Source organism: Nematolebias whitei, chromosome 14 (assembly GCF_014905685.2).
Source record: "Nematolebias whitei isolate Nwh7 chromosome 14, NemWhi1, whole genome shotgun sequence".
NCBI lineage: Eukaryota > Metazoa > Chordata > Actinopteri > Cyprinodontiformes > Rivulidae > Nematolebias > Nematolebias whitei.
In genome coordinates this window covers 39231584-39245724 of record NC_056511.1, presented here as the reverse complement: position 1 = coordinate 39245724, position 14141 = coordinate 39231584, and the positions used below count along the sequence as shown (strand labels likewise).

The 14141-nt window shown below is 41.4% G+C and overlaps 2 protein-coding genes across 2 annotated transcripts in view; one reads left to right on the top strand and one right to left on the bottom strand.

The window, feature by feature from the left end:
• Positions 1-2922: 2922 nt before the first annotated feature.
• dpagt1 (dolichyl-phosphate (UDP-N-acetylglucosamine) N-acetylglucosaminephosphotransferase 1 (GlcNAc-1-P transferase)) lies at positions 2923-6697 on the bottom strand. The gene is made up of 9 exons (XM_037687558.1): positions 6531-6697; positions 6321-6441; positions 6036-6249; positions 5236-5382; positions 4934-5018; positions 4650-4838; positions 3763-3850; positions 3155-3310; positions 2923-3084 (listed from the first exon to the last, which is right to left on the bottom strand). Exons 1-9 carry the CDS (start codon positions 6695-6697, stop codon positions 3019-3021), a joined length of 1233 nt encoding a protein of 410 aa, XP_037543486.1. The 3' UTR covers positions 2923-3018.
• Positions 6698-9489: 2792 nt separating this feature from the next.
• The window catches only part of c2cd2l (c2cd2 like), a 22794-nt gene continuing 18142 nt past the window's right edge, over positions 9490-14141 (top strand). Inside the window, exons 1-2 of the mRNA XM_037687555.1 lie at positions 9490-9512; positions 9733-10178. Of these exons, the coding sequence (XP_037543483.1) occupies positions 9801-10178 (378 nt within the window). The 5' untranslated portion in view covers positions 9490-9512; positions 9733-9800. The remainder of the gene's footprint in view (positions 9513-9732; positions 10179-14141) is intronic.

Genomic DNA, 14141 nt, shown 5'->3' with positions numbered 1-14141 from the left:
CTCTAAAACAAAGTTAATCGGCAACAAAGCTAATGTGTTAGCGTTGATGTTTCAGAGCAGCAGGGAACTGAAAAAAAAAAAAAAAACAAGTCTCTGAAACATTTAGCAGCTGTATCTAAAATAAAACTAAACATATTACACCAGGTGACAAATATTTACAAACGAAATGTATACATTAGATAATTAAATCTGATTATTTAGTTGGTAGTCGGAATCAATTCTACGCGGTTTTCGTGTAACTCAATAAAACACCGGATGAAACAAAGCCGAGTTTAATAGTTCCGGGTGCACTACGTTTTACTGAGTCAAGACAGTACAGTATTGTGGTAAAATGTTTGTATTTTATTTCCATCTCAGGCTATTGCATATTTCTGTTATATGACATTTCTGGCAAGTATATTTAACTTTACTTTTTATTTCATATTAATCTGAAACACGAAGGTAACTAATTAATTTTAAAGGCTAGAATAAATAATAGCTGTGTCTCTGTGCATTGAAAATAATAATTCAGCGTAAATTAATAGAAAAAAATATACTTTTTATTTAGCGCCCCTACTTTACTTGGGGCTAATTTGGCTTTTGAACCTAAGATAAAAATAATCTTAAAAAAAATAATAATAATGTTATGTGATTTGATTAAAAAATATCAGCAAAACAATTGATTTTACCAAATTAAATAAACTTGCACAAAGGATGAGTCATAAATCTGACACTTTTTTGCCATTAATTTCAAAAATCTACTTAAAGAAATGTGTTTTCCTACTTTTGATAGTATTTTTAACGCAACTTCAGAATTAATACAAATTATATTATTGGAGAGGAAAAAATAGAAAGTAAATCACTTCATTGTAAAATAAATGTTAGCATTCACCCTTCTGCTTTATACTTATATACCCCCTACCTTTCAGAAAAATATAATTAAATAAATGTGGAGTAGGAGAATCAAATACCTCTTCCTGGATTAAACTTTGAAACAAAACTTCACACCATGAAATCGCTTCCGTTTTAATATTTGTAACCATGGAATTTTTTTTTCTTTCTAATTTACTAACAAAATCTGATCTGGTTCAGATCAACGCATTCATTCATTCACCCTTTATTTATACAGGTTTATCCCATTGAGCCTCGGGGACTTCTTTACAAGAAAGACCTGATTTTAACAGAGTGATGACAACAGTGGATAACAAAGACAATAATGGACAATCAAAGGATGCATACAAATTGAGATTTTTTTTAAACAAGTGAAAATCAAATGGTATTTAAAAGGAAAATAACATAAAAACAGCTAGGTAGTAGGGAGGTGTAGAAAACTAAAAACAGGAGCATGTCTGTGTTGGTTTTTCCCAGGAACTTCGCAGATAAAGTCACTTTGAGAGGTCAGGGTTGAGAGCTTCAGGTCTTTTTGCAAGATATTCCAGGAAACAGGAGCGGAGTAAAGTCCCTTTTGCCTAGTTCAGTCCGCACTGAAGGAACACTGCATGTAATAATGTCCTGAGAGTGCACGCTGTAGCTGCACTCACACAGAGACATGTGATGTATGAAGGCAGCAGACCAAGAAGTGATTTAAAGATGAAAATGTACCAGTGAGAGAGTCTGCGTGAAGTTAATGATGTCCAGTTAACCAGTGAATACAGGGTGCAGTGATGGGTACGGTAGTTAGACATTTATAAATCTTAGTGCTGTGATAAGACAACATCCAACATCTGCAGAGTGCTTGTGGGGGTGTTCATGTATATGTCACCATAGTCAATGGAGGGAAGGAAAGTTGCAGTTACAAGGCGTTTCCTAGCATTCAGTTAGACAGGATCTATTTCTGAAAAAGAACTGTAACAACTGTTTTAGCTCGACAATAAACAACTATCATCAGCATAGAAATGTAAGGATGCATTAAGGATGCTCTGACCTACTTTACCTATGAAGATTGTAAAGAGGGCGCGTCCTAATACAGAGCCTTATGGTACACCATTGTTGACTTTTAAATAACTGGAGGAAGTACCATTATGTTGAACACATTGCCTTCGGTCTGAAAGATAGGTCTAAGAAAAGTGCAGCACAATAATCCTTAGCATCCAATGCTTCAACGTCATTAAAAACCTTCAGTGAAGCAGTCGTTGTGCTGTGTTGTTTCCTGAAACCAGACTGATGGAGGTAAGATGTTAAATGAGTCCAAATACTTTCTGATTTGAGAGTTTTATCAGTTTTTGTAGAACCTTGGCTAAAATGCAGAGTTGAAAAATTGGTCGATAGTTGTTCAGTGGGACATCATCCCAGTCGAGTCCAAACAATAATAATGAAAGCGGATACTTTTTAATTTTATTTATTTCACATTTTATATAATCAATTTCAAGCATACACAGCGTTTCCTCTTATAATTACATTCCTTGAGAAACTGAAAAGGTTTGGTGCCAGTTCATTTCGAAATGTCAGCTAAACCCTTTCAGAAAGTGAAGACACCTTCAAACACCATAAAGCTTTACTTTTAGAACAATCTAGACATCATTAGCTCTTTTTCTACTTTAATAACTTTTCTTTTTACCTGCAACCATCAACCTGAGATTTATTTGACCTCTCTCTCTCTCAGTTAAAATGATCATTCATTGGGAGTTTGTTCTGAGGCATTCAGAGATGATGAAAGCTCAACATCTTTTTAACGCAGTGCATCATCATGTTGCAAAGTGGGCTTAAATGTTCACACATCTATAATCAAATGGTAACAAACTGGAGAAATGTAGCCAGAACAATGGCTGAGTTGACAAACGTTAATCCTCTTACTTTACTTTAAAAAAGTACAAAAATATACTTTCAAGATGGATCCAATAAATTTACCACCCAGCTGCGTTCACTGCGGTTAAAACCGAAACCCATTTCTGCTGCTGTCAGACCCTTACACACAAAATGCTGCAGACAGAGTCAGAGAAAGGACAGAGAGCTAATAGTATCTGCTCATAAGCTTTTTGAAAATTCCTCCGCAGCAGCAAGAGATTTTCTCCGTCAGTCGTCTCTTTAATGGAGGTCCGGTTAGACGTCATAGAACAGACGCACCAGATGATAACGAATCCCAAAAGCCACTGCGCTCCCCATCACCTAAAACAAGAAATAAAGGCGAAATGTGACTAACAGTGTTGGGTTTGAACACAGCAGGTGCTTTGTGTACCTGTATGAGGAGCATGATGACCGTTAGATTTCTCTCGTGGACGGGACCGAGTACTTTCAGAACCAGATTTATTAAAGTCATGTTGTTGCATTCAACGAAATCCTCGTCCTCGCCCTGACCCCGACGCACCTCGAGCAGCTTTAGGAACTCTGCAACCTGTTGAAGCCGGTTTTACAATAATAAAATCAGCACAATAAGCTCAACTGGTTCATAAAAACTGAACTGCTACAGTGGGTCCAGATTTTGAATTGAAGCAAATAAAATCAAGATATTGAGGCTAATAAATCAGTTCAACAGCTGTGGGATTATATCTAGCACTCGGTTTTATTCACCGGCACAATCTGGTTCTCATGACAGAGACAACATATATATATATATATATATATATATATATATATGTTGCAAAATTTATGCATCAAAATCAAAAAATGGGACTGCATACGATCAAGTTATACAATTACAGTGAGGGGAGGAAAGTCTTCATGAAGCCAGAACTATTCACAATTATTGTTGTTATCAAAAAAAAGAAGTTAATAATCCAGGTGTCTGCATCTCTAACACAACGGTCAGCATATTAAAAAAAAAGAAATGTGCCGTGAGAGTTTTACCTTCAGAATGAGGTGTCCCAATCCTGACAGGTCTTTTAGTTTAAATTTAGAGTAGCTCATCCCCAGTTTGCCGGTGTCTGGATTTAGTCTTTCAATAGGAATTAAAAAAAAGAAAAAGAAAATGTAAAAAAACAAAAATATATATGACATTTATTATTTACTGATGTAAGGATTTCTTTTCCAGGCGACGTTTCTAAATGAGAACTGGTTGTCAAACATTTCACCTTCAAAAGAAAAAGGTCAAATAAATAAAATACAATAGATTAAGCCACTGCTCTTTTATAAGATTTTGCTTATAAAGGCCTAAAACTGTTTTTAATCATCAAAATGGCCGTGAGCAAGAGATTTTCTGAACGTTTTTCTTAAATCAGTGGCTATGTTTTTCTCCATTTGATTAAAGTCCTTAGGTTTTATCATTTTTGGACAGATCTTAAATTTGACCGTGCATGAAAATGCACTAAAACTCAAGGAATAAATCATGTTTTCTCGAAATGCATCAAGACTCTTAGAAATAAAAGTTATTTAAACAATCTCTTTGTTACTGGCTAGCTAATGCAAAACACATTTGTTTCAGGGTTTGGTACTAGAATTGACAAAAATACAATTTGATGGGCATCAAACAGTACTTTTGTGACCGTTATTGAGCTGTTAGCTGAAAAAGTTTGAGATTTTTTTCACGACAAAGTTAAAACTTAGAGAAAAGTGGACAAATGGAGGCCATAAAAATTGCCAGGTTTAAAAACTGTTCACAGCAGATTAAGAGAAATTTTAAAAATATATATATATATTTTTAAATAAGGACCTGAAACAGAACCTGAGAGATGATCATCTACACATCCTGAGACTTCTCTGTAAATTTAGCATCATTTACAGAAGAAATGAGTTACCTGGGGAGCCGGTGCCGGGGACAGGGGATGATGTGAAAAAGCTGAGGCAGAGAGTAGACGAAGTTAACCACTTGAGGAATGAAGAACAGGAGCATCGTTTTGCTGAAGTGGCCCAGGATGCCAACCACAGCGAAGGTCATCCCGGCGAAGTAGCAGAACGTGTCTCCCACAAACACAGACGAGGGATACCTGTCACAAAATTAACAAATTATTTACACACATCAACATGAACATAATGAAAATGCTTTTTGAATTAAGTGCTTCGGGTTGGAGGTTCAACTCACCAGTTGTGGTAAAAAAGTGCTAATGTGGTGAAGAAGAAGGGTATCATGAAGAAGAGGGAGAAAACATGGTCGTCACGGTAATCACCTGAAAATAAAGAGAAGAAATTATATTAAAAAAATGCTCAACTAGTTGAAGACGTACATGGTAAAACATTCCCAACTCATGTCAAAACCTAACATCTGTATCTCCTCGGATGAAAAACTACGGCTGCAAACAGACTTTCTAATCAAATATTAAATATTGAACTCGGAAGCAGCGAGGAAAGCGAGATGTGCAACGCCGACGAAGACAAGCGACCTACCACTGAGCTCCAGCAGGTTGAAGATGATGATGGAGCCGGAGATGAACAGGGCTTGACCCGACTCGATGCCGTTGATGCCCGCTAAGATGTTGATGGCGTTCGTGCAGAACACAGCGAGCATGCCCATGTAGACGTAGTACAGAACACCTGCAGGACACCATGTTGCAAAAAGAAACGCATGAACAAGTGGAACTGTTTGGACTGGAATTAAACAGGAAATGCAAGTAACCCCCTTTTTTTTTTTTTGGTGCAAGATATTTACGTAGGTAATAGTTCCACTGTGTAGAAGAACAGAGGTAGGCTTGGTTTTTTTGTAACTGTCTGAGGCGGATCCTGGTGAGCAGAGGGAGCAATTTTATCCACCGCCATGTGCAGCAGTGGAGCCAGGATCACCTCACCATAGATTAATCTTCAGCCTCCCTGATCATTTGCTTTATATATGGTGGTGGCCATCTTGGATTTCCAATAGTGACCTTTCTTACATCTGGATGCAGCCACACACCAAAATGCAAATTGGTACCTCTTTAATTTTTCAAGCTAGCCAGCTCACAAGACGGACGGAGGGCATTTAGAATTTCCCTCTTCGCTCAGCAACAGGAACGAAAGATGTTTTTCAAACTAGTTTTCCTGTGATCAATCATATTCCAAAACAAAAGCCGCAAAAAAGTGAGTTCAGTCAAACATTGGGAATTGTTTTTTTTATTTTTTTAGGAGGGAGCAGGGGTCCTTAAAAGAAAGAAGCAGGGGATGCGATGGAAGGCCGTTTATCGCCTCACCACCAAACGCTGCAACCAACTCACCCAGATCCAAGTGGAGCCCAAGCAGAGCTCTGAAGGGCTTGGGTACCACGATGACGGTGTTGCCGAAGTTGGTGAAGTACACCATGAGCAGCGGCAGGGAGGCCATGGTGGGGAGCATGAGCTTGTGCCTCCATCGCAGGTTCAGCACATCATCAGCAAAGCCCAGGAAGATCATGCAGCAGATGGCCAGGAGTGCACCGATCAGCTGTACAAACTACTTAAAAAAGACAGAGAAGCAGATCAGACATGAGATGCAACCTTGGTGTTCTGACCCTTTTAACCCACCTCATCATGAGGGAAACCAGTGCACTGATCGCCCACAAAGCAACTGAGGAGAGGCACTGGGATGAAGCAGAAGAGGATGATGAGGAAAACCGTCCCGCTGATGACCCCTTGAGACTCAGGCCTGCAAACCAGGATGGGCAGGAAGACAAACAGCGTGAGAGCAAATCACCAACCAACAGAGATGTGTCATAAAGAGTCAAAACAACTCACACTTCCTTTTTGGTCGTTTTGTTTAGGTCCATTCCGTAGAGTCGAGCTGAGATAAAATGCTCTTTAAAAGCGGGGATGAGTTTGAGAGTAGCCAAACAGCCGAGAGCAGACATGAAGCAGTTGATCAGCAGCGGGACGGTGGGCACCGGTGACATGTTGCCAGGCATTTTGATGACAAATCAAGGTTTTACAAAAATCTGACGTGGTCCCTTCACACTGACAATGGTCAAGGAGGAAGCTTTGTTGTGGTTCAAGCGAAGGAACAACGCGTCATGCCGTCATTTTTAGTCCACAGTGTTTCTCGGTCGAAGCAAAGTCAGCCCGTAAGACTACCTGGTGAGCCATATTTCAAAATATGAGCTGTCTAACTCCACGTCTGTTAACAGTTTGACCGTCAAGCTGCAGCCATTACGGCCAACGGAAATATGTTTCCGGTGTGGCTCTTCAAAATAAAATAAATAACTGACTTTTCGTGACCTGGCAAAAACAGGAAACGCTGAATATATTTGGTGAATACATTATAAGATCCAATATTTATTGCTTTTATTGAATGTTTTATTATTTAACGCTTTTGTTCCTCTTAATCACACATTAAAAAGAATTACGCTTTAATTTCCGAAAAAGTTAAATGCATAACTACGTAATAGAAGCTTGACGCGGAAATGACTTTTTCTTCTTCTTCGCTTGATATTCCTACAAATTCAAATTTACTTCTCTCTGCTGGCCAAACTTAATACAGCTTTCATTATTTTGTTTTATGCTTCAAGTACTTTACTCAGGTAGGCATGAAATTTAAAAAAGAACAAATGTAATGCAACTGACAAAATTTATTGTTATTTATTTTTTATATTTTAGTTACCTCACATGCTGCAGTTGACAACATCTTGATATTGTTTGTTGATTGTCGATATACCCATGCTGCTGATCTCATGCTGCTGATTTATGTCATGCTGCTGTATTCGTTCATGCTCATCAGCTCACACACACTCATGTTCGTGCTGCTGTTGTTCGGCTTATTGTCAGAATCAGTATCAGAATAAGCTTTACCGAAATACAGTGAGATTATTGTTTATATAGCGTTTGTTATTTATGCACTATTAAATGTTTAGTGTATTTCTTAGTTTAGTGTTTTTCTTAGTACATAGCTTGGATCTTATTACTGTTTTTCCTTTACAATTTATACTTTTGTTGGATAACTGGGACTCTGTACACTGTTTTGTTCCACCACATGTATCACATGTGAATGACAATAATTAGAAACCTTGACCTTGTGACATGAAACGCTGTTTTACTTCACTTACACTGGAGCTTTTATGTTTTTATTTTACATTTTAAGTACGTTTATTATACACACAAAATCATGTAACCAGGGTTTTTAATTTATGAAGGTAAGACCTTCTAACAAGGTTGAGTCAGATTCTCTGGACACATTTTTTAATTGTTTGTTGAAATGGTTTGTGTTTTATCCAGAAGACTTTTTCAGTCTGAGGAGCCACAACAAACGCAGTCTTATAAGCAGCACCTGTAGTGGATCAACCAGCTTGCTGGAAACAGCCAAAACTAGTTGTTCACATGCAAAAATTGTACCATCAGCTGATCATTAGCACCTGATGGCTGTTTGCTATTCACAGGGGGTTGAGTGATACCAGCAATCACAGCATTGTAAGAGGGGGACAGTTGAACCTGGAGGCCTCCACCCCTGTTTAATGATGGACGGTTTCTTTTCACAAAGATGGCCTCCTTTACTCCTCTCTCAAATCATCGTTCCTCTCTGTCCAGGATGTGAACATCTTCATCCCTGAACGAGTGACCGCTGGCCTGGAGATGAGTGTAGACCGCAGAGTCCTGGCCTGATGATGTTGATCTTCTGTACTGGTCCATCCTTTTGGCCAGTGGCTGTTTAGTTTCCCCGATGTAAGACTGATCACCCTCCTGACACTGAACATCATACACAACATTACTCTGTTTGTGCCGGGGGACTGGATCTTTGGGATGAACCAGTCTTTAATGTATTTTGGTGGTTAAAAGCCACTCATTTCCTTCATCCTGACTTTTCTTTGAGTTTCTCTTTGATACTTCTTTGCAACAAAGACTCTTTTTTAAGTGTCCTCACAGCTTTTGTCCGTCCATTTGTTCTGTTTGTAAACTTAGTAGCTATCTGTATTTATGAATTAGTAACTGTATATTTGATTAGTTAAACTATTCAGGTGACATGGGAGTGGTGACGCAGACGTTAAGAGAAGGTGGGCCTGTGATCGGAAGGTTGCTGGCTCAACTCCTGGTACCGACAACATCAAAATGTGGGTGGGATAGGCGAAGCACCCACACCTGCCTCCACCATCATCTGCCCCACTCTGGGCCCCTGAGCAAGGCCCTTAACCTCCACCCTCTGCTCCCCAGGCGCTCTAGATAGCAGCTCTCTGCTCCACACAGAGGGCTGTGGTAGCTCGGTGGTCTCTGGTTGAGTCAGGAAGGGCATCCGGAGTAAAAATAACTGCCAAGTCTTCGTGGGACTTAGTTTGCTGTGGCGACCTCTGAAGAAGGGAGAAGCCTAGAAAAAAAAATATTCAACGGAAACGGTTTTATTTCTGTAGATTTTCACCACGATCTGCTTTTATTGTGAAGGCGTTGTTGTTGTTGCTCGTCTCTTCCGGTCCCGCAGCGCCGCCTGCAGGCCGCTGCTGATCTCTGCGTCAAAGCGTCAAAGCGTCAATATTACAGATGGTAGCAGCGGCAGAAGAGCAAACACAGCGGACGTTTTCAACCCGTCGGAGCCTGGACATTCCCAACAGAGACAACAAGACGTGTTTTTTCAGTAAATGTCCGCGGAAAGACGCGAGCAGGAGCTGTTCTGAGCGGACGGAGATGCGTTGATTGGGACTGGTTTCGCATTTAGAAGCGCTCCGTGTCGCCATGCCAGCTTCAGTCGCTTTCGGTTACCTGGAGGAGCCGACAACCCGCTCCGTTTGAATTAAACTTCAGGTTAGTTTAAAGCTGCTGCCGACACATTTCCTCCACCTCCACCTGTGCTACGTGTTAGCTCCACGCGCATCGTTTGTTCGTGTTTTATGTAACCGCCGCGCAGTTTTCTTACATCGAGCGCTTCCACACCGACAAACAACAACAAAGTTTGGCTGTTAACCACCCTCGTGTATCTGTTGGAGTGTAAAAACACGTCAGTAAGTGAGATAATTATGTGCAGGCTTTACAGGGGGGAGCTGCGTCCTGGTCTTTCCATCCTGGTGATATGAGAGTCTCCAGGAGGCGCTGATGGAGCTGCAGGAGTTCAGCTGGCTCTGCATGGTGGCTCTCTTCTTAGCCTCCCTGCTCATTGTGCTCAGATGGCTGATCCAGCATTCCCTCACTCTGCTGCGGCTGTGGAAATCCAGGAGGACAGCCAAGAAGCATGGCGGCAAGCAGACAGCCTGGCAGCATCAGCATCTGCTCTTCCAGACCCCTCAGAGCCGCCATGCTGGGGGCGTGTGGGGCTTCCTGCTGAAGCTGTGCTCTGGCAAAAAGGATGGAGGTCCTACGTCTGAGGCGGGGGTCAGAGGCTTGCTGACCTCTCTGTTCTCCTTCAAGTCCTTCAGGGAGCACTGGCAGAGGACCTGGGTGAAGGCTCTGAACGAGCAGGCTCACAGGCACGGGGTGAGTGCTGAGCTGATGATGTTTTTGACTTTTTGCAGAAAAGGAGCCGGGTGAAAAGGATTTCAAGCTCAAGGTTGTGTGTAGGCAGTGAGGTGGAGGTGTGGGAGGATGGAGGACAGAAGGGTGGGGGGGGGGGGGGGGGGTGCCTTGTGTAACAGCTCTGAATCGATGCATTTAAGAGTAAAGAGGGGAGAATAGTCCGCACAGTAGCACCCACACATCATAAAAATAGCCTGAAATGGACGAGTGCTCGAGCTGATCAAGATGAGGCAAAATGTGCATGTTCATGTTGAACAAATCTGCAAAAGTACGTTGAAACTGACACCGTAACAAAAAAAATCAGTCGCTGCATTTGAATTTTAATTCAACATCAATATTTAAAAATGAAAATAGGTTTTGGTAAAAAGGATGCTCCCCTTAATTTAACGTTTTGTTGCACAGTTGAATTAATCAAGTGATTTCCATGACTCGCTGTCGAGTCTTGTGCACCTGTCCACGGGTGTTCTGGTCCAATCCTCATGAGCAAACTGCTCCAGCTGTCTCAGGTTTGAAGGCTTCCTTCTCCAGATGTTTCTTCAGCAGGATTTAGATCAGGGCTCAGAAGGACACTCCAGAACAGTCCAATGTTTGGTTCTGAACCATCCTTAAGTGTTTTTATCTGTGCTTTGGGTCATTATTTGGTTGGAGGAACCCTGCCCTGTGACTGAGACCGAGCTTTTTGACTCTGGGCAGCACATTCTGCTCCAGATTTCCTTGATAGTCTTGAGACTTCATTGCACTCTGCTCAGATCCAGGTCCCCCAGTGCCAGATGGAGCAAAGCAGCCCCAAACCAGAACCGAGCCTCCTCTATGTTTCACTGTATGTGCAGAGCTGATGGGACTTGTTGACACAAAGCTCCAGTTTTTTTCTCATTTGTCCAAAAGACGTTCTCCCAGAAACTTTGTAGCTTCTCAATATGCATTTTGGCAAATTCCAGCCTCTGTCAGGCCTGTCACGATAAACAATCAATCAAATCAATCAAATCAGTTAATAATAATAATAATGTCATCACAATGTCAGCACTGTATGTTTCCATACAATGGCAAAATTAGTCTCTGCATTTAACCCATCCACCACCAGGTGGTGCAGTGGGCAGCTATTGAAAGCGCCCGGGAGGCATTTTGGGGATGAGGTGTGCTGCCCAAAGACACCACGTGATGTGCAGTGACTGGGGATCGAACCTGGGACTTTCGGGTCCCAAGCCGGCTGCCCTGCCTCTACACCATCTCGGCCCATCGCATGATAAATGAAAATTATTGACCTCGTTTTCGTTTATCGGCTTTATCGTTCTTCGTGTGTCTCTCTTTCTACTGAAGACACTGGATGACAAAAGACTCGACTCCGATGCTCTTCACTGACCCCGCCCTTTCTCTTTAAAATCCATTTTAACCGTCTAAAATCGTGTTTTTGGATCGTTAAAAGCAGCTAAGCTACGAGCTAAGCTAACAGGCCGACCTCTGGAGGAAAAAACCTCCGTTGTATAAAAACTTGTTTTTATCTGCAAAAAGAAGCTGAGAACTTGTTTACTGATTTAAAAAAAAAAAAAATTTAAAATATTTGTGTGAAAAATGCTAAGGAGCTCAAACCACACAGATCGTCCGCCATTTTGAGACCTGAAGCCCATGTCACATCAAGGGGCCTCCCTCCCATTTTTCTTAAAGAGACACGCTGCTCGCTCCCGCACTATCCATCCTTTGGTTCAAACTGTCTTATACTGCCATCCAGTGGTCGAAAAAAGGTACTACACACAAAACAAATGAGCAGACATTTCTTCTTAAGTTTGACAATAATTACTAGTTTTGTCAAAGTTCAAACAATATTATCATTTATCGCAATAATTTCTGAGACAATCGCCCAACAACATTTGTTATTTGTGACAGGCCTAGCCTCGATGTGGGGTCCTCCTCTTCAGATTACAACGTATGGTGTGATATGACACGGCTGATTTTCACTAATTCTGTTCTTATTATTGCTTTTGTTAGTTTCCAGTGATGTCAGTGGCCATCGTCGGTCCTTCTTTAACAAAACAGGATACAAATGGATTTATCTGCTTCTGTAAATGTTTAATTCAAAGTGGTCAGAGCTCCGGAGGGTTCAGCCGATGTCAGAGGCTCAGGATGAATATGTAAAGGTCAAGTTCCCTTTAAATAATTTTCTTTGATCTGCAGCACAGTCAGATGTTTCCTGTGGACCCCCCCCCCCCCCCACCCACACACACACACCTCCACTCCCCATTTCCACCTACAAAATGCTATTGAGCGTACATATGAGGCTCAACCCACTCAGTGAGCTTGCGTCACAGACAGCTGATTCACGAGGGTCACCACACCTTTTCTGATTAACAGCATCCCCTCGAATGTTCAGGTAAACACCGGATGAGTGGTTCCAGTTCCAGTGATGGGTTCTGGAGTGTCGGAGCAGGCTGTAGCGCCTTCACTTAACGCCAAACAACCATCAAACTGAACAATGACGTCGTATGAAGTGCAGTCGAGACCAAAAAAAAAGGGACCGCGCCGTGTTTTACGCTGCACCCGCTCTCTTTACAACCCCACTCATGAGTTTGCTACCGTCGTGTAAAGTAAGCATCTGTAGAGCCCTTTGCGATTCCTTCAAAGTCTGTTTCCATCCAAGCGTATTTTCGGTGACAAGATCTCAGAAGTTTCCAGGAAGTTGCTTTCGGCGTCGCATTGTAAGACAGGCGTGTTCCTGATTAGTTATCTTACGAGGGCCCGATTGGTTGATCCGTTTTGATGTCTGTAGTAAGGAACTCAACATATCTGGACTAAACTTTGGATGACCTTTGGACTTTATATGTTTCCCGATGTCGAACACAATCATTCCCAACATTTTTTACGACGTGACGGCCATATAAACATAAACCACAGCGAGAACAGGGCTGTTGCCACTCAGAGCTCATTCACTTTCTGCACCAACTTTAGGGATGATTGAACTCTTTTTATAGCAACGCTAAATACCGTGCACGGGGGACAAGTCATTTAGGAAATTAGATTTGGCAGGTTTATAGTAATTAATGATGCGTTTATGCCTCTCTGTAGGTTTAATCTTCTATATTCTGTGCAGTTTGACTTAAATGCTTTAAAAGCAGACAGAAGAACTTTAAAATGGTTGAAACGAGCACAGTGTTTGGGAGGAGGAGGCTGAGATGAGCTGCTTGTGTTTGTTTTCACCATGAGCTGTCAAGTTTGGGCACTTTGAGCCCAAAGCTTAGAGCTCACTCATCACAATAAAATATTAGCCCGTCACCGGGGCTGCACACGGAGCAATCTGTTATTCTAGATCTGCCTGGAGTCGTGTCTGATTAACTAACCATTCCAACATTAAGATTAATTAAGATTAATTAAACATGTTCTAACGAGGAGGTACACTGACACTTGTGTCCAAACGATTAGTGCATCATTCCTGTGTTGAAGGGTAAGACCATCCGTACCTTCGTAAACGTTCGCTTTTCCCACCCACAACTTAAGGTAATTTAAGAAAGCTTCATTCACGAACGAAGCAGATGGCCGTTCGTCCTGAGCCTGGCTCTGCTGGACGTTTCTTCCTCATGAGGGAGTTTTTCCTTTCCACTGTCACCTTCGTGTTTGCTCAGGATGAGAGTTTCAAGTTCAAGTATCTTTACTGTCATTCGCATCACGTGTGATGCATGAGGTGGAACGAAATTGTGTACTCAAGGTCCCAGTTACACCCAAAAATAACTAAAATATAAAAAGAAACGGTGTATAAGGATCTAAGATGTACACTAAACGAACGCTAAACAATACGCTAAAAGATCTATACTACTACCACGACTACTACTACTAATACTAATACTACTACTACCACGACTACTACTACTAATACTAATACTACTACTACCACGACTACTACTAAAACTAATACTAATACTACTACTACCACGACTA